Consider the following 24292-nt stretch of genomic DNA (forward strand, 5'->3'; position numbering starts at 1 on the left):
GAGGCAAAAAAAAAAAAAAAAGGTAGGGACCAGGTTTGCTGGTCCAATAGAGCCTGGTGGAACCACTGAGACTATGGCCCCGAGCTGCCCTTCAGGTCTGGACTTGAACCCACACCTGTGGTTTCCAGCCAAACAAAGTACAGGCATGTGAGTTAAACATTTACCTCAAGTAAACACGCCCTGGAGAGAACAATCATGGGAGAAGGAAGGGCTGCTTATGCACAGGGAGACAGCTCAAGGGGCAGGAGAGTATGGAGGGATGGACAGTGGGAAGAGGTAACTATGGGAAGGAAGTGGGAGGGGAGCTGTTGCATTGTGGTAAACTGTGGTCAATGACATGAGACAAAGTATATGTAAACTGCTGTATGGAAAGTGAATTTGCTCTGTAAATCTTCACCCAAATCAAAATAAAAAATAAAAAAAAAAAGAAAGGAGGAAGTCAAGAGGCAAGACTCCAGACAAAAAGGATGACCCAAGTCAGGTGTGTTCTCTGCCTGATGCCCTCCTGAACTTCTGAGTGGACAGAAAACTCAGCACTTACCGTGCGAATATCAAACTCCTGCAGGGAGGAGCTCTTGAGCCATTTCCGGAGAAAGTGCTTCCTCACCGTGGGCTCTGCCTGGAAGATGGCCAGCGGGATGGCCCTAGTGAGGGGACACATATATACGTGGGCCATCTGAAAAGCCTAGGTCAGGTATCACCCACTCCACAGTGAAATAAGCAAGACACAGAAAACTAGTTTGTGACCTACATGTTCACTTAGCATTTCCTGCAAACTATACTTTTATCTAATACTTTATCATATATAATAACTGAAACTTCGTCGTATGAAAGAAAGTACCAGGGTTTAACACACAATCTCTCCCTTGGCCTCTAGACTTGGTCTCAACGTTGGACCACTACCAGCAGAGCTGTTTGCCTGAGCACTGGGGGCTCAGCAGTGGAATTCCTGCCCTCCATTCAGGAGACCTGCATTCAATTCCCAGCCAATGCACCTCACACAGCTACCACACGTCTGTCAGCAGAGGCATGCGTGCTGCTACAACACTGACGAGGTCTCAGTGGAGCTTCCAGATGCAGACAGACAAGGAGGAAAGGCCTGGCAATCTGTCTCCAAAAAGGGAAGCAGATGTCCACGGAGGTAAGCTGCAGGTCCTGGCAGCCCAGTCCTCAGGGAGCCTGGGCCCTTTACCTCCATGGAGGTAAACTGCAGGTCCTGGTAGCCCAGTTCTCAGGGAGCCGGGGGCCTCTACCTCCATGGAGGTAAGCTGCAGGTCCTGGTAGCCCAGTTCTCAGGGAGCCAGGGGCCTCTACCTCCATGGAGGTAAGCTGCAGGTCCTGGCAGCCCAGTCCTCAGGGAACTTGAAGCCTTTACCTCTCTGTGACAGGTGAGCCCTCAGGCTTCCGGGAGATGATGTAGCGGCAGCTTAGCCCTGCATCCTTGACCATCTGGTCACCCAGGAACTCAGCCAGGCGCTTGGCCGTACTGATGGAGGTCGACTTTTGCTCCCCGTAGTCCTCCAGCTTCCGAGACATGGAGCGGTTCTCAGAGATGAGCTCAAACAGCTCGGAGTCTGGCATGTTGGCTGCCTAGAGAAAGAGACATGGACAGACAGACAGCATCACAGAGATAAAGATGTAGTTCACTGATCCAGTAATCAAGGAAGTATCCTGACTTCACAGGATCTGCCTTCTACCACTGCACAGCAATATTTAAAGCAAGCAAACTAACAAAAACCTTAGCTTTTATTCTGTTAAATTATGCCTGAAATGTCATTTTATTTGCTAAGACTACAGAAGGGGAAGTTGCTCTGCCTAAGACAGGGGAAAGACCCGATGACTGCTCCCCTAAAAGGAAGGCAAAGATGCAGAAGAGAGCCAGAGGGAGGAAAGGGAGAAAGCAGCAGCTGTGACCTGTCATCCAAGGCGCACAGCCAGGATGCTCCCCAGGAGTGAGCATGACGAGGCTTCGTCTCATGTGCTTTGGACGTGTCATCAGGAGGGACCAGTTCCTGGAGGACATCATGCTTGATAGAGGGTCCGCAATAAAGGGACTGATAGCGGCTACAACAATGGGCTCAAACAGCAAAGACTGTGAGGACGGTGCAGGACTGAGCCGCATTTTGTCCTATTGTACATGGGATGGACCTGACTCGATGGCACCTAACAACAGTGAGCTGCTGGAACAAGACAGGACCTGCTCAGTAAGTGTCATGTCCACAGTGCCCCTGAGCTCAACTCTGCTGTGCAACGTAACTGCCCCCACCCACCTCCTGGACATGGCCCACTCCAACGTCCTGCACAATTTGTGAGGTTCATGAGTGTTTGGCCTTCTCCCCTTTCCATATATGGGTAAACACTATATAACAAAGACAACAAGCCAATAAATGGCAGCCCAGGAAGCAAAGGAAGCCAGAAACATGTTACAAAATATTCTAGAATACTGGAACATCCCAGTATTCCTTTCCCTTAGAAAGCCTACACCTAGGAAATATGCAGAGTGGCAGCAGAGGCGTGTGTACAAGGATGCTCACTGCAACATTAATAACAATGATGGAAATCTGAGGCCCACACAAGACTAGGAGCAAACCAGTTCAATAAATCACAGTATTCAAACGTGAAGAAATGTTCCATAGTCTTTACAATAAAACTAGAGCAATACAAGAGAAAGGATAATTGGAAATAAACCAGTTTTGTCATATAAATTGTGAACATTATGTGCTCATTTACAGAACCTATAAAAACTCAAAGAATCGAGTAGGTTGGTGTGCTCATTAGTTACAGTGCCTTTCACTAGAATGTGATTTAAAAAATATTTCCTTCACAGAACTCTGCCACCCAAAATGTTGGATTCCATCAGAACTAGCCCCAGGTTTGTCCAACACCAAGCTCTGCCCAGGGAGCCCAGGAGACTGCTCTGTTAGCAGGGATGGCAGCAAGTGGGAAGGCAGGCCTCACCTTGCTGTACAGCACATCCAGCCAGTAGTCGGCCACCTTGGCCACAGAGCCATAAACCTCCTCCAGGGTGCTGCCTTTGAGGAAGGCCTCGAACACTGAGGACTGGAAGATCTTAATCAGCTGCAGCTCCCCACGCCGCTTGACCTCGAAGCCCTTGAGCTCCGCTAGGGAGCCGTCCTCATTGAACACAGCATACCTAGGGACCAGGCAGGCAGGGCAGTGAAGAGAGCCCAGGGCATGAGCCACATTCCGTCCCCTTGTCTATGACCACGAGGCAGCAGCCACCCTCCACCCCTGATTCATGCTTCTCAAATATAACCATGAGTCAAGGGCCTGCAACCTCAGAACCCAAACTCAGAAAGCAGGGAGTAAAGCTGGTGGCATCATGTATGCAGCTCTCCAACTGTGAATCAATCAGAAACAAAAAGGAAAAGAAGAGCCAAGTCCTGTTACTGTCCTGGTGCCTGACCCATGTTCCTGACTGGACTGTCACATCCAATCCATCCACCTCAACCTATGTGCTGGGCAAAAGCCAAGGGCTGCTAGTCTCCCACCTCTTCTTCAGCTTCTTGCCTTCTTCCTTGGAGGCTGGGAGGATCATGGCAAGGTAGGGTCCGTCAACTTCAAAGAAGATGCTGTTCTCAGAGCGAGTGATGTAGGTGAGTGAGGAGGGCTCGGCGAGCTCCTGGTACTGGTGGTTAGTGAAGCCCTCCTATAGCCAGCAGAGGGTGGGGTGGGATGAGAGTGGTGTCACTCAGAGCCACCCCAGACTCAAACCACTCACATGTCCCCAGCCACCACGTGCAGCATGGGATCTTGAATGGGATCCCGAGACAGAGAATAAACAACAGTGATGGAGACTTCCTAGTTTTGACAACTGCATCATGGCTCTCTACATAAGATGTTACCATCAGCAACCCTCTCCCGTATTTGCAACTCTTCTGGTAAAAGTATTTCAAAACAAAAAGTTAGAAGCAAAAGAGTCGAGATGCTTGACTGAGATAAAGAAGTGCCCTGATGAAGTCACTTTTGAACTTAGCATTTAGACATTAGAATCTTAGGCCAAAGAAAAAACCAAGCAGGTGAGGCAGGTGTCTAAGATTAGGAAGGTGAGCACACCAGTTTGAGGCATTTTCAGAGCCAGTAAAATTGTCTTTCAAGTCTCCTTCAAGATGCTCACACTAGGAAATCATCCAATCCCATGAGTGCAGACCTTGGCCCCCACTAGGAGGCCACTTACCTTGACCATGATGTTTAGCATGGCTCCAGGGTAAGAGACGGTCACTTTGGGCTTCTTCGCATTGGTTGTCTTGATGACAAAGTTTTCTGGGAAACTATTGGGCAGGACACACCATATTCCATCTGTGTCCAGCTCTAAGGGCCGCCTGCACAGGAGACAGATGAGGCCCATGCAGTGAGCTGTGGCCTCTGCCCACAAAAGCAGGCGGCATCTGACGAGACCTGACCCCACTGTGCCGGGCAGGTCAAACCCTCCAGCAACCGGACCACTGTCAGCTCCGGCTCCTTCCCAGCCCACCACGCGGCACTCACCCAATCTGCTCAATGAGCTCCCGGGCCTGGGTGATGATGTTGGCCCCCGTGAAGCAGACGATGCCGGCCATCTCCATGGAGTACCAGCGTGCTCTGGAAGCAGAGACGAGGGGAGGGTTGTTCGAGGACAGGCAAAGAAGCTAACAGCCAGCCAGATTCTCTCAGGAAATGTTAAAGGAGGTATGGGGGAGGGTCCTGAGAAGGGCAATTAAGCAGCCAAGTGATCTGAAGCAGGACAGGATAGCTGGTGAGGAGCTGGCCTCTGACCCAAGGACACCCCTCATTACCCTAGGGTGCAGTACGGCCACAAGGTCCTAAAGGAGGCAGCATGCTGCCCACCAGCATATGTCTTCCTGTCCACAGTTGTTTGCCACCACCCAAACATCCACGCCTCTAAGAGAGCGTCCTGTTCTCCTACTACTGTGTCCTGTCATCTCCTAGGCCCATCTTCATCTTCCACTGTGTCCCCTGTCATTTCCCCAGCCCATCCTCATCTCCTACTATGTGTCCTGTCATGCCCTCGGCCCATCTTCATCTTCTGTTTCTCATAGAAACAGAACTCATCCTTCATGATCACACCCCTCTCTTGGCTGGACCCTGGCTCCACAGACACTGCCCTCCACCATGTCCTCAGTCCTTGCAGCCTGTGCCCCATTAGCAATGAACATGGCTAGAACCACCACAAATAATCAAACAATTCCTCCACCGAACTACCACCTGTCTCCCTCCACACAGCCCTGTGTCCCCATCCCAACCCAGCCCAGGCTCATCTTGGTGCTTCCAAGCTTGCTCTCCAAGGTCATAGTCACCATTCAGGCCTGATCTCACCTCCTCCCTCTGGGGACATCCTCATCTTGGCTTTGAGAACCCCTTATGACTTCTGAATTCTGAAGGGTTGTGTCTCCTGGTAGGGATTCCTCCACCTCTCCCCGTGCATACCGTGCACCTGCCCAGCCCCTCCCTGCTCCTGAGTAATGACACGTTCCCAGTTCCAGCCCACGGCTGAACAGTGACATGCCCAGGTGCCACAGTCAGCATGACTCCTACTCTCCTCCTCCTCCCACCGTTGCCCAATTCCACCCTGCGTTCTCCAATGCCGTAGATTCTGTGAACAGCACTGCCACATTTGAGCCTATCACTCCTCCGTCCTCTGTGTGCCCTCACCCAACCCTGTGCCCCCCACCTTGGCACACACCCTTTGCGCATGACGTAGCCGTAGAAGGAGTTGAGGATGCACTTGTGGGCCAGCTGCAGGGAGTCATACAGGATCTCCATGTTCCTGCAACGCTTCACCTCGGCAGCGTCACCCATCTCGGCTGCTGCAGACAGCTTTTTCTTCCACACCTGAGGACCACAGAGAGGCTGAGCAGACAACACATTCTCCCAGTCGACAGAAATTTCAAATCTACAGAAAACTTGAATAGAACAGTGAAGACCATATGTACTCCTCTCCCCTACAGTCAGAAGCTGGCAAACCTGCTCTTAAAGGGCCAACAGTCAGTGTCTCCAGCATGTGGCTTTTGCAGTCTCCACGGAAGCTACTCAACCCCACTACTGTAGTGCAGAAGCAGCCACAGACAACATGTGAATGTTCTAATAAAACCTTATTTACAAAGAAGAGTGGCCAGCCCAGCTGTTGCCTCCTGACCCTGTTCTAAACAGTTACTTCAAAAATATTCATCAGACTGAGACCCCTGATACTATGGTCCCTAGTTACCCTTCAGGTCTGGAACTGATCTCACTCCTGTGGCTTCCAATCAAGCAATAGACAGGCATACAAGTAAACATTTACATCAGGTAGAGACACTCCTTAGAACGATCAATCATGGTAGAACTGAAGGGCAGTATTTGCACAGGGAGACAGCTCAGGGAGCGGGAATACATAGAAAAAACACAGGGAAGAGGTAACTACAGGGAGGAGGAGAGCTGTTACATTGTGGGGAACTGCAGTCAAAGTCATAAACAGAAAGTGTATGAACTGCTGTACGGAAATGAATTTGCTCTGTAAACTTTCACCCAAATCACTAAAAAAACTAATCTGGAGGCCTCAGGTCAGATGGACCACAGCCTATTCCTGTCCTTAATTCTTCCACGTTAAAGAAACAAAAAAGTCTGGTGCCTTTACTGCACGTAGCCAGTCAGAGAGCCCAGATCAGCACACACGGGGCGCTCCATCTGAAACCCTAACTCCTCTTCCTCTCCTCTACCCAGCACTCCTGGTGGAGAAGATCACCTACACTGCCTGTGACTCTGACAAGCCTGCAGTGAACTGCCAGCAGAAGACAGCCTGGCAGTGAAAGACCTACACCAGTCCCAGTGAGGGAGCCAAGAGAGTCCAGAAAGACTCCACAAGGCCCCTCGTCTCAGAACCGAGCCCTGCTCTGGCCTCCCTGGTCTGCTTCACAACATCTCAGCCGGACCTTGTGCAGCCCTTTGAACTCATAGCGTCGGTCCCGGAAGGCACGAACTGTGTCCACGTAGAAGGAGTTCTCCCGCTGGCAGATGGTGGTGAGGCGCTGCTCCACCCGGGTGACACGGAGTTTCTTGTACGCCTTTCTGCAGTAATCTGGGGCACAAGGAGACCGCGTCGGAGGTGAGACTTGACTGTGACACCACTGCCTTCTAGGCCTCAGCCATGGGAGCACTGAGCCTCTGCTGACCTTGGCCATGAAGCCCCACAGCCCAGCAGAGGTGCACCACCCGGGGGACACGTGACATGTGCAAGGCTACATGCAGGGCCATGCAGTGTGTGGAAGCCACACAACTCACCTGCCAGCCTCCTCTTCTCATACTTGGCCTGCTCCTCCCGTGACAGCTCATGAAACGCCCGGGCGGGCCCCTCTGGGAACAAGGGTGGGAACTTCTCCGACTCTAGCTGGTGCTGGATGCGGTGGTATTCACTGCGGCTGGCTGGCACTGGGAGGGGCAGAGAGGTCTACAACAAAGGCTTATCCCGTTTCCCCCAGCGTCCTACTGCAGCCACTCACTGAACTCACCCCTGCACCCCACATCCCCAGTGACCCCTCCCTGGGCACTCACTGAACTCGCCCCTATACCCCATGTCCCCAGAGACCCCTCCTCTGGCACTTACCTAACTTGTCCCTAGCACCTGGTGTCCCCAGTGACCCCTCCCCAGGCACTCATTGAACTTACCCCTGTACCCCACGTCCCCCTCTGCAGGCACTCACCTAACTTGCCCCTGGCACCTGGTGTCCCTAGTACCCCCTCCCCAGGCACTCACTGAACTCGCCCCTCCACTGCCAGGCCATCTTCCGCTGACAGTTTGCTCCAGGCTTGTTAAAATCACAGGCAGCACAAGTGACCTCGTCCACCATGGCAGATGGCTGGGGGTGAGGAGAGAGGAGGAAGAGTTAAGATTTTCTATGGAGAGAATCCTGACTGTGCTAGGTGCAGTGTGAGCATACCTGCAGGCGGTTGGTGAGGATGATGTTGGGGTACATGGCGCCCACATCCAGGTGGTAAATAAGGGGGCACTCAATTCGATTTGGAACATCTTTCAGGGAGGTGAGCCTGGTCTTGATCTGGTCACACACCTACAGAGGGGAACCACAGGGTCAGAAACCAAAGTAAGGACAGATGTTATAGGATGGTCATGAAGATACCACCTAGGACACTGGCACCTTCAAGAAAACACAGGCCCAGATGAGGGATACACCCATGGGGAGCAGCAGCCTCCAAGAGCTATCAGGGCTGGGAGAGAACTCTAGGGAGGACTGTGTGGGTTAGCCCATAAATGCTCACCAGGCCCACCTTCAGAGTGGCTGTGACTCATGTGCTGTTCATCTGTCAGGAGACTGTGCCCCCCAGAGTTGGCACAGTGGCCCTCCTATTGCCCACTGTCCATCACCAAGGCCTGTCAGTGACCATGGACCCACGCTCACCTGTCCCCAAGGCCTGTCAGTGACCATGGACCCACGCTCACCTGTCCCCAAGGCCTGTCAGTGACCATGGACCCACGCTCACCTGTCCCCAAGGCCTGTCAGTGACCATGGACCCACGCTCACCTGTCCCCCAAGGCCTGTCAGTGACCATGGATTCACCTTCACCTGTCCCTTCTGTGTCACCCACATCACTGTGCGACCCAGAGCCAGCTCATCTGTTGCCTACTCCATCAACCACTCCTACCCCAGGAACATGGGACAGTCTCCTCAACCACAACATGGCCATCCTGTGGTGTAAAGCTTGGCAGGAGGACCCTGTGTCCTGTCTCAGTGTTCATGGAACTGGCACACATTTTAAGAAAAGAAGCCCGTCTGAGAGGCCAAGCTCAAAGAACGTTGCCTCTTCCTGTCTCCACTTCTTCATCTCAAAGCAATATGCAGACTCTGGACCTCAGGTTTTACCTCTTGGAAGTTGGTGACCTGCTCAATGGGCACTTTTTCCTCTTCCTCAATGGCATGGCGCATGGTCTTTTCAACCCGCTGTAGCAGGAAGTCAAAGGCAGCAGGGTTCTAACATGACAAAAAGACACGTAAAATCGAGATCTGCCTGCGCCAGCCTACCTCTGAGCACATCAGAAGTGAAGCTGTAGTCAGAACACACGGACTTCTGCTGTGCACTGGGTACCGCTGGCCCTGAGGACCAGGACTCATCTGCAATGCACAGCAGGCCTTGGAAGCAGCCAAAGCTGTATCTGAGATAAGCCCCCAGGGAGAGCAGAACAGTCAGTGGTGACCTAAGTAAGCAAAGAGCTGGTCAAAGGGCCCAGGAGAGGCTGGGAAGAAAGGACTTTGTATGTGTTCCACCCATGTGGCTCCCAGGGCACAGCACAGGGAAAGGTGTATGTGTCAGGGACAGGTCTGTGCACTGGGGTGGGGAGGGGCGCACCATCCTGAACCGGCAGGGGATGTCGCTGCGGAACACGCCCGACTCAAGGGCCTCCACATGGCCACCCACGTAGGTCTCGGCATCCAGCACATGGCCATCATCTGTAAGCTTGTTAAACTCCTGCTCTTGCTTGTTGGGGAAGATGATGTTGGCATGGAATGCCTGGACCATCAGCAAGGCCTCACATAGAGTTCCAGAACCCTTCCGGAGCACCTGACAAGAAGCACGAGGACGTCAAGCTAAAACCATATGAAATCCGCAAACCCTACACCCAAGGCCCTGACTTGCAGGCAAAGTCCCAGAAGCACCAAAAAGGCATCTAACCTGACTGACATAAAAGGAAGGCAAGTCTGTTGAAAAACTGTTACACCACTGCTTAGCTACAGAGAGCAGTGATGTCCCGAGGCCACAACACAGATAAAACCTGAAAACACCACACTGAGCGAAGTCAGTCAGTTACAAAAGGACAAATACTATCTGATCTCAGTCAACATGAACTAAGCAAATAGATGGAAACCAGGGATTATCAGTGGCTAGGCAGGGTGGGAAGGAGAAATAGTGAGCTTTTACTTAGGGGGCACTGAGATGTGTTCATTGTGGTGGAGTGATTTGGAAAGGTGGAGTGAAAATGGTTGCAGTTTAGAGAAAGTAATCAACATCACAAAGATGTACACGTGTACACGTAGATGTACACACAGAAATTGCTGAGTTGGCATCCGTTTTGCTGTATATTTTCACAATCAAAAAATAAATTGCTATTAAGTTCTGCCTCCCATGGTTGTAAGTTCCCAAAGGGTATCAGAGAGATCTGCACACCAAAGCTGAGTCACTTTCAATACCACTTGTGTGTGTCACTTGTGCCTTTAGGTGCTGATGATTTCAGGAGGGTCTGGGGGACTAAGGACAGTGGGCCATGACAGCACTCACCTCATCAGGCTCCATAGGGATGATGGTGCACAGTGCAAAGATGAAGGGGTGGACATACTTCATGTACATGTAGTATGTGGCCACAGCATCTGACACTGAGTATGTGGCCAGGGTCTGGAGAGAGGAGAGATGCTAATGTAAAGATTCATCAAACAGCTAGTACAGCCAGAGCCCAGCAAGTGAAAAGCCCTGCAAGCTGGCCCTGGGACAGAGAGAGCAAGCACACTGGTTGGCCACAGCTCACAGGGTGCAGGACAGGACAAAAGGATCCTGGCAGGAAGTGGACAGCCACAGGCAGGCAGTCATGTCAGAGCACAGGGACCCAAGGCACGGGGCAGCTCACATGCCTGGGGCTGCTCGGTGGCCATCCGGCACATGTCCTCAGGGTCTAGCTCCACAGGGTCATAGCCCAGCTTGGCTTTGGCAGCCGCCTTGAGGTTGTGGCTGCCCACAGGAAGGTAACTGTCTCTCTTGACCCACCTGAGATGAAACAAGAACAGAGGCCATGGGTTACTGTGGTCTGAACCCAGGATAGCAGAACAGGCAGAGCTGGACACAACAGACTCACACCCGGACCCTCACAGGAACTGTCTGATCTGGGGCCTTCTTAACTTCACAAATTAAGATGCCCAAGCCTCACTTCCAGCCTTCACCTCACCTCTCAGCCCAGCAAGTAACTTGGATCACGCTTCAGAGAATGAAAAACCAGCAACTAAGCCAGGCTGCTTATCTCCCTGCCTCTCCCCAGACTTCACTCCATGGCCGACACCCACCAGAGCCCACCTGGTCTGCTTACCTTCCAAGCCATGGCTCATCTGTAAGCTCTGTGGGGTCCCCTTGCACCAAATTCTTCTCCTTCAGCATGAGGCACCCAGGCCCACCCCTTCTTAACACAAGACCCTCTTTCACCCTCCACTCTGTACTCCCCATCCATGTTCTCCCCAGTCAGTCCCCTGCTCCTCCTGGACCCCACCCCTCCCCAGCCCTTTGGCCTTTCTGCACCATACCTGAGGGCTAACACTCAGTGTGTGAGGTTAACCAGAATCTCTGCAAGATGCCACAGCCAACAGTGCTGAGCCCTGGAGTCACCCACAGCAGCTTCTCTTGGCCCTATTCTCCTCACATCCCAGGCAGTTCAGAAGTGAAACTGTGCTCAGCCTAGCTTGCCCTGGCCCCCTGGACCTTCCTCACAAAACACCCTGGTGGGGCTCTGTGACAGCCACCATGTACGCCTCGTTCCCCTGGACGTACCTGAGGCAGTCCATGTGGATGCACTGGGGGGCCTTGTACTCCCCTTGGCTGTCTTTCTGGAAGCCTATCTCCTGGTGCATGCTCAGTCCATGCACAGCCGCTCTGGCCTCCACAAATGGCCTGGGGGCAGAGGAGTGGAAAGGGCTGAAGATCTAGTCCGCCTCCCAGATAAGGGCAACAGCTCCCAGGGTCAACTCCAGCAACCCTTCATGACTGTCTTCCCCGCAAACAGAATAAGGAAAAGCTCCTGGGCCCCCTCTCTCTCCCAAATGCCCATCATATACACATAAGCTCAGTCTCACCAGTCAAAGAAGTCTCCATTATAGGTGACCATGATGGTGGGCTTGGTCTCCTGCACGTGCTCAAACCACCTCTGGATGAGATGAACCTGAAACCAACATAAGACAGCAGTCAAGGGTCTTCTTTTCTCGTCCTCAATATGTTTCAGATCCCACTGAGTTCAGAAAAAGCCTCCCATGTCAACACTTTATACCCCCCAAACCCAATCTCCTCTGTGAAGACAATACAACTGAACACCAGGTGTGGTGAACTTCGGCTCTGACTGACTGAATGCCAGGTTCAGGGAGCGTTGGCTCCCACTGACTGAACACCAGGTTCAGGGAATGTCAGCTCCCACTGACTGAACGCCAGGAGGCCTCAAGAAATCACAATGTCTCCCTTTCCACCCCACAGTACCTCATCAGGCTCATTGAAGACACAGAACGGCCCTTCATATTCTGGCTTGGGGGTGAACTCAAAGTCTTCGATATCTTCTGAGACAATCTCCCTGTTGGTGATTAGGTAGCCCTGGTGGAGTTTAGTAGCAGTGACGTTAGGGATAGCAACACGAAGCATACAGCCATCAACACTCCACCCAGAAACTCTAGATGGAGAGAAAACCTTTGCCATGACTTGCATGCATTATGAGTTTCCAAAGCGGAAAAATGCTCCCTAGCCCCAGTGCTCTCAGGCACAGGAGGGACAGGCTGGATATGTACACAGCTTGCTCCTTCACTCGTCTGCACTACACCTATGCATTCACCCACCCAGCAAGTATTCATGAGTTAGCAGATGTTACTCTAGTTCTAAGGGTCAGACAAGGTCCCTGTCTTCATGGAGCCTACTTCTAAGAAGCCAAACCACTCACCTGCCCATCGATCATGTAAGAAATCATCATAATCTGGTCAGTCTCAGCATCAGGAAACTTGAGAGGCAACTTGGTTGTTTCGATGTCAAATGCCAAAACTACAGGGTCCTGAACATACAGAAAGGATAGGTAAGCCCACACTATACCAATCTGCCCTCTGCACACCCAGGTTTGTCCTCTTCTGCATACCCACCCACCCACCAGCCTGCACATCCACCCACCCACCCACTGGCCTGCTCCACTTGGCCCACTTTCTGAAAACAAGAGTCAACTGCTGCTGGGTCAAAAGGGCTGGGGCAGGTGCCTAGAGACTGACTGATGCACGTCAATAATGCCATGTGCAACAATGGTATGGAGGTGAGACATGTACGAGACAAAGACTAAAGCAGCTGGTAAGAGTATGACCCTAGGATTACCGAAAACTCTAATCTCAAGGTTTTTTAAGTGTGTAGCCTGTTTGACCTTTTACAACAACACTGACAGCTAACTGTGCTCCATACTTGACAACTTCATTTCAGAAATGGGAAAGCCAGTATGTGACTTTTCCAAGGCCATGCAGCTATACTTCAAGCAAGGTCTTCCTACCATAAATCCAAATTCCACCATATCACTTTCCTGTCAACCATTGATGGGGACTCACAGCTTTTCCTCCAATGTTCAATCCCAGCCTAGCTCAGACAGTGATGACACACGGTAACACACACGCACAGAATGGAACTGTACTCTCAGGCCAGACACTTATGGGAAAATTGTAGTTCTTCAGTTTTTTTAAGAAAGAATTTGAGGATAAAGAACCACAGTAATCTTTGAATGCAACGTACTTTTCAGCTTGGTTTTAATCTCTCCAGACCAGGGATACAAGGCCTTAGGAAAGCAGGTGGAAATTTCATGATAGAGGTACAGGCAGTACTTACAGGTCGTTCAACAAGGTCGTCTCGGCGGGTGATTTCCACTGGCAAGGCATTGCCCCAGTATCTGACGTTGTACCAGTGAGCCTGCGGAACGTCCAGGGAAGTCGGTTTCGCTAAGGTTTGTCCTTAGGTATCACCTCCTGGCTTTTAAAGACTTCATGTGAGAAACAGCCCTAGGTTGTACCTAGCCCACTCACCACGTGGATCTTCAGATCAATGGAGAGGCGGATGTGGTACGGAACGTCATACTCTCGCATGTCCACAATGTTGTCCATCTGGTCAGCTATCTTTTTAGAGGTTTCCTCTTCATCAGTAATTATTCCTCCCCCTTGCAGAACACTACAGAAAAAGAGTGCACAGTAACACAATTACACTCAGTGAGAGGTTGGAGGACACGAAGACCTCAGTTAATGCATGTCAACAGGAATGGCACATCAAGGTGGTGAGGATCACCAGGACAGCCCTTCCGTGAGGGGTGACCTTGTATGGTCACCTGCCTGAGTACAGGGAAGTCCACTGTATAAGTAGGATCCAATGCAAACTATACCTGTTTCTATGAAGAGAAGTAGGACAGCATATTCAAGCTGTGTTGCCCATCAAGGAGTGTACTGGTGTGGCATAGGTCATTCCTCCCACCCATCATCATCCCACGTCCTCTGCTACACAGGAGGCAGGACTGTGCAGAGGGGACAGCACCTCTGGTATCAGAGATGCATGTGGGTCCCAGCCCTGCTTTGTCTGCAGATGCGGCCTAACCTTGCCAAGCTTGTTTCTTCATCAAGAAGGATAACAGACCTATCCAATGGGACTTTCTTGGGGGTTAAATGAAGGGATGGTCACACAGCTCTGAGCACAGTGCCCAAGGCAGAGTAAGCAACTATATCAGTTAGCCTCATTAGATCCAAGCTGTCACTAGACTATTCAGTCCATTATTGGCACACTAAGCATTCAAGAAGCTCTGATTGTGTAGTGGTTAAAGCATCCAGCTGCTAACTGAAAAGTCAGTAGTTTGAACCAACCCACTGCTCCATGGGAGAAATATGAAGCTGTCTGCTTCATTTACAGCCTTGGAAACCCTATGGGGCAATTCTACTCTGTCCTATAGGGTAGCTATGAGTTGGAATTGACTTGATGGCAGTGGGTTTGGGTTTTGGTACACCTCCAATTCATCTTGCACCTTAGGAAAGAACAGGAAAACAATCATTCCGGGCCAATCAGCTGTTCTGTGTAAGACAACAGCACGTACCTGGAGAGCATAGCTGTGTAGGTGTCGCTGGCATGGTCCTGCTCTCGGTTCTTCCTCATTGCAGGGGAAATTTCCTTTCTTACTTTGACAAGATCCTCCACGGTGTTAAAGGACAGCTTAACATAATTTCGCTTCAACCCCACTAAGTGATTTGGCTGTAAGGTCAAAAGGCCATGCTCGTGAATTCAAGAGAAAAGGGGCTTTATTGGCGAGAGAAAACAAGGCGATAAAGACTCAAAGGGGAACATGTCTTTCAGGAAATGACAATTTGCTAACTGTAAAGCACCTTGTCCAACTGCGCACATGGCACCAACTAATGCCTGATGAGTTCCTTGAAGAATACTTATATACACTGCTGAAGCCCTGTCATCCATACCACTCCCACATCGTTAATTACTCCGAGGTCATGAATAGACAACCTGTCTTTCCAGCTCACTTGTCAAAGACAGTGTGGCAATAGCCTCATTGATCCCTAGAAGGCATGAGTTATACCTACCAAGTCCAGATCTTCTTTGGGGACAGTTTCCACTTTAGCAATTTTACCCTGAAACTTCTTGGACAGAAAAGATGAAACTTCTCGTTCACAGCCCTGAATCAGGATCAGAATTAAAGGACTTCCTATTAGTAAGATTATTTATTTCTGTGCCTCTTTCTCTAAAAGTATTTTCATTTCTGAGATCCAAAGCCCACCACTAAGTAAGGCACAGGTCACATAATGTGACTGTATGAAATACAAGCTTACCTTTCTGGTTGCAATGTAGAAATATGGCTTATAGGGTAACGCCACCTGCAAGGGAGTCACCAACCCACCCAGGGGTGATGAGAAAGAAAAAAGTGAGAAAAACATGAAGACAAGCTGCCTTAGATGTCGCAGAAGAAAATTAGCACAACAGGAAAATAGGATCAGCCCATGTCTCAGGAGCAAGAATCTAAGGGACAATATTGCTCATAGTTCAAAGTCCTAATGAGTTAACATCTTTCAGGAAATGTTAAATGATGACCTGTGAGGCTCTAACGGGCCAGATGCACACTAAAAGCTGCCTTGTCCTTATCCTGAACAATCACAGACGTAAGTGAATCCTTGTCATTTTGGACCCAGCCACTCCTCTCATCAAGTGAGTTTTGGCTTCTTTGGGGCTCATGGGCTCACCTTAAATCTTCCCCCATCGTCTTGAATAAAGTAGTAATCTACCGCACTGACCAAGCGCTTATCTTCATCTAAAACCTCGGTCTGAAAGAGAATATTGCAGTCAGCAGGGGCACGGGATCAGCTTCACCTTGGTCAAGTGCTCTTTTCCTTCTACTCTTTGGGGAACTGAGTACTTTAACAGGAACAGTCTTCTCCTCTAGCTCTTAACCCCATCCCTGCATAAATGCCATCAGGCTCTTTCTCAAAAGGCACATCCAAACGGAGCCCTCTCGTGCTCCTGGAAAGCTGTGTTCTGAGGGCATTCAAGGTGCCTCTGTTCTCCCACAGGCGCCTTTGTGGCCTCAATGATGTCCAACCATCAACAGGTCCCCACTATGTCACCCATTCCTCAGTCAAGGAGTGCCCCACCTGCCTGAGTTGGAGGGTGAAGGAAGGGAAAGCCCAGGCACTTACGGGATGCATGTTGATGAGCCATCCTGTCTTCTCCCCAGGCTCTTTCAGCCTCTCAAAACCAAACCGCAAATCCATCTTATCTGTCCACTGACTTCGCTCCAAGCGTTTGATTGCTGAGGTTGAGGAAGAAGGGCCATCATCCCTGAGGAAAAAAACAAAAACTAAACCCACTGCCATTGAGTCAATTCCGACTCATAGCAACCCTGAGGAAGAGGAAGATGGACAATCCAGTCTTCATCTTTGTGATGCCATCTTCTCATGTCTACTCATACAACCCTTAGTTCACCTAGTTCAAGTGTTACAACTACAGCATGGTATAAGTATTTCTGATATACTTTGCCTTTGGTGAAACAGTTTATTAAAATAACAGGACTCATGGGAAGAAGATATGATTGGGGCAGATCACGAAAATCTATGCAACTCTGTAAGCAGAACACTAACACAAACAATAATCATGGTTGGGTATTGCCTCATGAATATTCATAGCACCTTTACTCATAATACCCAAAACCTGACAACAACCCAGATAATCTTTAAAAAGCCAAGAGTTAAACAACCTGTAGTGCATCCATACCATGGACTGCCACTCAGCATTATAAAGGAATGAACTATTGGTATACACACACACTGGACACATACTCACTGGATGCATCTCAAGGGAATTATGCTAAGTGAAAAAAACTTTTCCCAGAAAGGTCCACATTGTACGGCAGCTTGAATCCACCAGTTGCTCTGCTCCATGGGAAAAGACCTGGTGACGTGTTTCTGTAAAGTTTTATAGCCTGGAAAACCTTCTGAGGCACTTTTACTCTGTCCTCTAAGGTCACTGTGAGTCAGAATCACAACGTGATTCCACTTATATAGCATTATTGAAATCACAACACTAAAGATGGGAGAACAGATTAGTGGTTGTCAGGGGGCAGAGGTTGTAGCTATAGAGGGTAGTACAAGGGACCCTTAGGATAAAAAATTCTGTGTTTTGACTATCTTGGTGATCACACAAATTACAGGTGATAAAGTTACACAGAACTAAATACACACACTAGTGAATGCATATAAAACTGGTAAAATCTGAATAAAACGGATGGATAGATAGCATCAGGGTCAATTGCATGATTGCGACATAGTACAATAGTTAAGCAAGATGTTACTACTGGGGGAAATTGGGTGAAGGATGCACTGGGCATCACTGTTTTATTTCTTCCAAGTACTCAAAACAATTTTTTTCTTAAAGGCACTAAAACAAGAGAGAGTAAATATTGGCTTGTGAACACTCAGATCTCTGAGCACGGGAGAAAGTGTCACTTGCAAGGGTGTACCTCTTTGGGTGTTCATAATGAATTTTCTTGAAATAGAATGGACAGGGCACATAGCTGTGTAACAGTCCAACTAAGGGTTTTTTCTTTCCTTATTGAAGAAATATAGCTGGAGTGCTCCTTGGAAGTAAGGATGGTGAGACTTCGTCTCTTGTGCTTTGGACATGTTATCAGTAAGGTAGAAGGTGAGCAAAAAAGAGAAGACCCACAAAGAGATGGACAGAGAGTGACCGCAACAATGGCCTCAAACATAGCAATGATGACAAGGATGGCGCAGGACAGGGCAGTGATTCATTCTGTTGTACACAGGGTTGCTATGAGTCAGAAACGACTCAATAGCACCTAACAACATGCCTATGGATGTAATCCTGTTTGGAAACAGGGCTTGGTTTATTATGGTAATGAAGCCATGTCAGTGTATGGTGTGTCCTAAATCTAATCACATCTGAGTTATCAAAAGAGCAGATTAGACTGGGATCTTAAAAGCTTGCAAGCAGCCATCTAGATGCAACGATGGGTCTCTCCTTGTCCAGAGCGAAGAAGAATGAAGAAAACCAAAGATTCATGGAAACAAGTAGTCCTAGCGACTGGTACACCATGCGATCCGCAGCCTATATGACTATGAGACCAGAAGAACTAGATGGTGCCCAGCTACCACTGTCAACCATTCGGAGGGGGATCTATGTAGGAGATCCTGGATAGAGTGGGAGAACAATGTGGAACAAAACTCAAAATCATTTAAAAAAAAAGGGGGGGGGGACTAGGTTTGCTGGTCTGATAGAGCCTGGTGGAACCCCTGAGACTATGGCCCCTAGCTACCTTTCAGGTCTGGAATTGAACTCACTCCTGTGGCTTCCAGACAAACAAAAGATAGGCATATGGGCTGAACATTTACACTAGGTAGATACACTCCTTGGAGAGATCAATCATGGGAGAATACAAGGGCTGTGTATGCACGGGGAAACAGCTCAGGGGGGCAGGAGTGCATGGAGGGAAAGATACAGGGAAGAGGTAACTATGGGGAGGAAGTAGGGGGGGAGAGTTGTTGCACTGTGGAAAATTGTAGTCAATGCCATGAGACAAAATGTATGTGAACTGCTGTATGGAACATGAATTTGCTCTGTAAACTTTCACTCAAATCACAATTAAAAAAAGAAAAAAAAGAGATTAGACGCAGAAGTAAGCAAGCATAAAATAGAAAGATGAGCGAGCACAAACTGGGGAAGAGGATGCTACATGAAGAACGCCAAGGAACCAAGGAACACCAGGGCTATAGAGGTAAAGGAGACAAGGACCTTCTTCCAGCGCAGAGAGAGACTCTTCCCCTAGAACCAGTGCCTGATCTGGACTTCTAGCATCCTGAACTATGAGAAAATAAATTTGTTCTTTCAAGACTACCCTTGTGGTGTGTCTGTTACAGCAGCATGGTAGTAAAACACTGTGTTTAATAATTATCTGTTGATCATGTTTCTCTGTGAAGACCCTGGCTAAGCTTGCCCCCATCCTTGTACAGCTTGGATTTTCCACACCCAAAGGCACCACTGTATAGTCACAACTTGGGTGTGCACTTGTGTTGCTTGCTGTTTTCCTATAATCTGCAGATAATCTAACAAGATACCTGAAACGTAGGGCTCTGAACTGATTCATTCTAGTTTGCCCCCTGCTGAGAATCTGCCTTTCCACTAGATATACTGAATCAGAATTTACATTGTAACAAATCCTCAGGTGATCCTTAGGTATACAGGGGATCTATAAGCATCACTGGGGGAGCTTGTTAAAGTGTAGATTCTGATTTGGTACATCTTGCGGTACAAACACAATTTCCTAGCAGAAGAACGAACTGGAATGAACAGTTTAAAAACCAAAACCAAAACCAAACCCATGGCCATTGAGTCAGATCCGACACATAGCGACCCCTCCTTCGGTTTCCGAGGCAGTATCTCTACGGAAGTAGATTGCCCAACCTTCCTTTCGAGGTGTGGCTGGTGGGTTTGAACCACTAGCCTTTTGGTTAGCAGTCAAATGCCTTAGGCACTATGCCACCAGAGCTCCTGAACACTTCAAAGCTCTGCCCAAATGTTACTTGAAATGGCATGTGAGACACAGCAGCTGTGGGTTGCTGAGAGTAGCCTTTGCAACTAGGCAAGATGATTATAGGGTGGTTTCAAAGTGACAGAGCTAGGTGTGCAAGAGGCTTGGTAAATCTCACTTGGGGTTCCTGCAATCCTGGGCAAATACAGCACCTCTTCTGCCAACTCAAATACATTTCCTGGGAGGAATTAGGAAACCATAGAATGAGCAAATCAGCCTCAGAAGAAATAGAACCAAAATGGTTCTTAGAAGGGAGGATGGTGAGACTTCAGCTCTCTTACTCTGGGTATGTCATCATGAAAAGACCAAGCTCTAGAAAGGGACACCCTGTTTGGTAGAGTGTCAATAAAATCAAAAGAAACCCTCAATGAGATTAACTGACACAGTGGCTGCAATAATGGACTCAAATATAGCAACAATTGTGAGGTAGCACAGGACCAGACCATGTTCTGTTGTACATGGGGTCGCCATGAGTCAGAACCTAGGAACAAGTGCAGATGAACCATTTCAATCTCCACATTTTACTGACATCATTTCTCTATTTACCAATTACATGGAAACACTTGTTGAAGCAGAACATATACCTTAAAAATGCGAACAGACCAATCAGATATGCATAAAAATGGGGATACAACAAAGTTCTGTGAGGTTATAGGAGGATTTATCTCAACTAACAACAAAGAAACTCAGTTTCCTCTGCTCCATGATACCAATACACCCGTCTCAAACTTCCCAAGCCTCTTCTCGTAAGAATCTTATAACTCTTCATAAGGTTTAAAAAAAAAAAAAAAAAAACACCAAACTCACTGCCACCAAGTCGTTTCTGACTCATAGCGACCCCCCCATTGGGTTTCCAAGGCTGTAAATCTTTACGGAAATAGATCACTCCCTCTTCCCTCCGCGGAGGGTGGTTAGCAGTCAAGTGCCTTACCCACTACGTCTCCACAGGCCCTTAAGGTTTTTTCCTTAAATTAAATAAAGTACCTGATGAAGAGGAGCTCTGGTAGCATAGTGCCCAAGGCACTTGACTGCTAACCAGAAGGCTGGCGGTTCAAACCCACCAGCCACTCCTCAGGAGGAAGGTTGGGCAATCCTACTTCTGTAGTGATACTGCCTCGGAAACCCAAGGAGGGGTCGCGATGAGTTGGGGCCGACTCGACGGCACATAATAACAACAACAACAACCTGATGAAGACTTTCTACCACCAGAGCTATTCAAACCAAACCTGTTCTGATTCCGGGGCCTAGATCCTCCCCAAATTGCCCACAAGCTTTAACTCCACAGTTGCGATTCCATATGGATGGACCAGAATAATTATAGCATATCTCTTCATGTATTAGTATTCTAACTCAAAAAGGAGAAACTGTTTGCTAGCTTCTTTTTTAAACTAGTCTTGATATTCTGAAGCCTGTATATTTTTGGCCAGAAGCTCTATTTACTTCTAAGCCACATATAGTCTCCCTCCCAAAAAAAACCAAACCCACTGCCATTGAGTCAATTCCGACTCATATGACCCCCACTGGGTTTCCAAGACTTTACAGAAGTAGATTGCCTTATCTTCCTCCTGTGGAGCAGCTGCTGGGATTGAACTGCTGACCTGTGAGTTCCAGCAATATTTCTGTCACCAAGGCCAAATTTTCCAACTACCGGTGAGTCTTCTTTGTTTCCAACTTTTGCATTCCAGTCACCACTGATAATTAACACATCCTGATTGCATGTTCGGTCAATTTCAGACTGCAGAAGTTGATAAAAATCTTCAATTTCCTCATCTTTGGCTTTGGTGGTTGGGGTATAAATTTGAATAATAGTCATATTAACAGGTCTTCCTTGTAGGCGTATGGATATTATCCTATCACTGACAGCACTGTACTTCAGGACAGATCTTGAAACATCCTTTGTGATGATGAATGCCACGCCATTCATTCCTCTTCAAACTGTCATTCCTGGCATAATAGATCATATGGTTGTCTGATTCAAAATGGCCAAAACCAGTCCATTTCAGCTCACTGATGCATAGGATATCAATCTTTATGCATCCCATTTCATTTTTGACAACTTCCAATTTTCCTAGATTCGTGTTTCGTACATTCCATGTTCCAATTATTAATGGATGTTTGCTGCTGTTTCTCAGTTTGAGTGGTGCCACATCAGCAAAAGGATTTGACAGTGGGAACTGCCCTTACTGAACTAAGACATTTAACTACAATGGGGCTGATGGAACCTGGTGGTAGCAGGGGCCAAGTGTCAGCAGTTAATCGACAAAGGCAAGGTGAGCATGGTTACCATAATGGACAGCAGAGTCGAATAGTAATCAGAACAGTCTGACTCGTATGGACCTATGGCATTGGCTACTTGCACATGGTGTTCCTAGTAGTGAAATACATGGCAAATCTACTAAATATTTACTTGATCTGTATAGACAGAAGAATTCTAGGTCACGTGAACTGCAGCCTAGATTGAATCGCCAGAATACAGAGTCACGGCCTCTCAATCAATTCCCAGACTTGAGTCAGTTTACAGACCCACAACTCCTGAGTGAAGGAGAGGCCAGATCCCTTTGAGGAAGGACCCCACTACGTTGCCAAAAATCTATAATAATGTCAATCTTTCTCCCAGCCTTCCCCAAAGAGATCTGAGGCCTTTTACGAGAGTGACTGTTCATTGGGGAATAGGAAATAATCAGACTTTTTGGGGATTACTGGATACTGGCTCTGAACCGACACTAATTCCAGGAGACCCAAAGCATCATTGTGGCCCACCAGTCAGAGTGGGGGCATATGGAGGTCAAGTTATTGATGGAGTCTTAGCTAAGTTGCATCTTGCAGTGGTCCACAGGGTCCCCGAACCCATCCTGTAGTGATTTCCCCAGTTCCAGAATGCATCATTGGAATAGATATACTGAGCAATTGGCAGAATTCCCCATTTTTTTTTCCCGTGAGCCTACATGATAAGCAAAGTTCACATGTAAGACATCCTTTGATAGAAATGTCCAAGGCCAAGGATATGTTGTTTCCTGGTTGTCTGGCTCTCAGATTTTCTATTCCAAAGCATATGGAATTTTTAAGATATGAACATACTGTGATTTGTTTTTTAAAGGAAATGTTTTACAATAATTACTTTTTTAAGAGACAAATTGACCTGCAACACACCTCATGATTAATAACAACCTACTAGTATTATTGCGATGTTGTTGTTGTAATGTGCCATCAAGTCGGACCGACTCATAGCGACCCCTCCTTGGGTTTCCCAGGCAGTATCACTACGGAAGTAGATTGCCCCATCTTCCTTCCAAGGAGTGGCTGGTGGGTTTGAACCACCAGCTTTCTGGTTAGCAGTCAAGTGCCTTAGGCACTATTGTGATACTATGATTAAAAGGAGTTCTGGTGGCATAGTGCCTAGAGGACAGAGCGGAACTGCGCCACAGGGTCTCCAAGGCTGTCAATCTTCACAGAAGCAAAGCCCAAACCACACTCACTGCTGTGGAGTCCATTCTGACCCACAGCGCCCCCAGAGGACAGAGTGGAACCGCCCCACAGCGTCTCCAAGGCTGTCAATCTTCACAGAAGCCCGCCGCCTCATCTCTCCTGCAAGGCGGCTGGTGGGTTCCAACATCCCAGTTTAGTCCGAAGCCAAGCGCTTTCATCACTGCGCCGCCAGGGCTTCTCGTGACAACGGGTAGAGGGGAAAAACAAGTGCGGAGTCCCTTATACCTTAGCAAGAAGCTGCAGAAGTTCAGCAGGAGACGCATCAACCAAGGGAAGCGGTCAGGACCGGCCGCAGGTCGGGGGCGCTGCCCATGGGCTGCTTCTACCTTCTGCAGCCGCGCGTGGAGCGGCTGTCCCTTTCCGTACTGTATCGATAATAAGACACACCCAGACAGTCAAAGGCTAAGATGGGCCGGAGGTGCCCAAAGCTATCCGCGAAGCACAGATACGCAGGGTGTCACTCAAACTAAAGTCCTGGACATGACCCTAAACCATCACTGACACGTGGAAGGGTTCTCCTAACGGCAAGCCTGGAGCCCTCACCCAGAGAAGGACCAGTGGTTACCGCCACTGCAGCTCCTGCTCACAGCTCCCGTAAACCGGCCGTCGTCCACACGGGCCGTACGGCTTCCAACGCTGCTGCACAGACCAACCGCCCTAACCCATTCGGCATTTCCCACTTGGTGCCGGGTCCAGCGACCAGGCATCACCTCCACGGGCGCTCCCTGGGCACCCAAAGGTTGCCGCGCCGAGCACGCCTCGGAACACCGCGGGCTCCCCCACGCCGACGCCCTGCAGCCGCGAGGGGCAGGGTCGACTCTCACCGGCTGGCCTCGCCGTCCGCGTCCGGCTCCGCGCGCCATCGCCCGCTGTTCTGCAGAACCATCGCGCAGCTCCCGGCCCGAACCTGAGAAGACTTTCCTGACAGGAATTTGGCGCGCTCCGACCGACTCTCGC

General features: G+C 49.0%; 1 protein-coding gene across 1 annotated transcript in view; it reads right to left on the bottom strand.

Moving 5' to 3' along the window:
* The window catches only part of POLE (DNA polymerase epsilon, catalytic subunit), a 67267-nt gene extending 43046 nt beyond the window's left edge, over positions 1-24221 (bottom strand). The window contains exons 1-27 of the mRNA XM_007955060.1: positions 24160-24221; positions 16443-16584; positions 15990-16070; positions 15582-15626; positions 15336-15428; positions 14840-14994; positions 13791-13932; positions 13597-13677; positions 12683-12790; positions 12232-12342; positions 11838-11923; positions 11536-11655; positions 10632-10764; positions 10285-10398; positions 9358-9570; positions 8874-8981; positions 7935-8063; positions 7751-7853; positions 7279-7425; positions 6930-7075; positions 5705-5853; positions 4510-4602; positions 4199-4343; positions 3513-3670; positions 2959-3154; positions 1376-1590; positions 542-644 (exon numbers count right to left, since the gene is read on the bottom strand). Of these exons, the coding sequence (XP_007953251.1) occupies positions 542-644; positions 1376-1590; positions 2959-3154; positions 3513-3670; positions 4199-4343; positions 4510-4602; positions 5705-5853; positions 6930-7075; positions 7279-7425; positions 7751-7853; positions 7935-8063; positions 8874-8981; positions 9358-9570; positions 10285-10398; positions 10632-10764; positions 11536-11655; positions 11838-11923; positions 12232-12342; positions 12683-12790; positions 13597-13677; positions 13791-13932; positions 14840-14994; positions 15336-15428; positions 15582-15626; positions 15990-16070; positions 16443-16584; positions 24160-24221 (3378 nt within the window). The remainder of the gene's footprint in view (positions 1-541; positions 645-1375; positions 1591-2958; positions 3155-3512; positions 3671-4198; positions 4344-4509; positions 4603-5704; positions 5854-6929; positions 7076-7278; positions 7426-7750; positions 7854-7934; positions 8064-8873; positions 8982-9357; positions 9571-10284; positions 10399-10631; positions 10765-11535; positions 11656-11837; positions 11924-12231; positions 12343-12682; positions 12791-13596; positions 13678-13790; positions 13933-14839; positions 14995-15335; positions 15429-15581; positions 15627-15989; positions 16071-16442; positions 16585-24159) is intronic.
* Between the last annotated feature and the right edge of the window lie 71 nt (positions 24222-24292).

The sequence above is a fragment of the Orycteropus afer genome, unplaced genomic scaffold (genome assembly GCF_000298275.1).
Source record: "Orycteropus afer afer isolate SDZICR_OR568_19922 unplaced genomic scaffold, OryAfe1.0 scaffold00489, whole genome shotgun sequence".
Taxonomy (NCBI): domain Eukaryota; kingdom Metazoa; phylum Chordata; class Mammalia; order Tubulidentata; family Orycteropodidae; genus Orycteropus; species Orycteropus afer.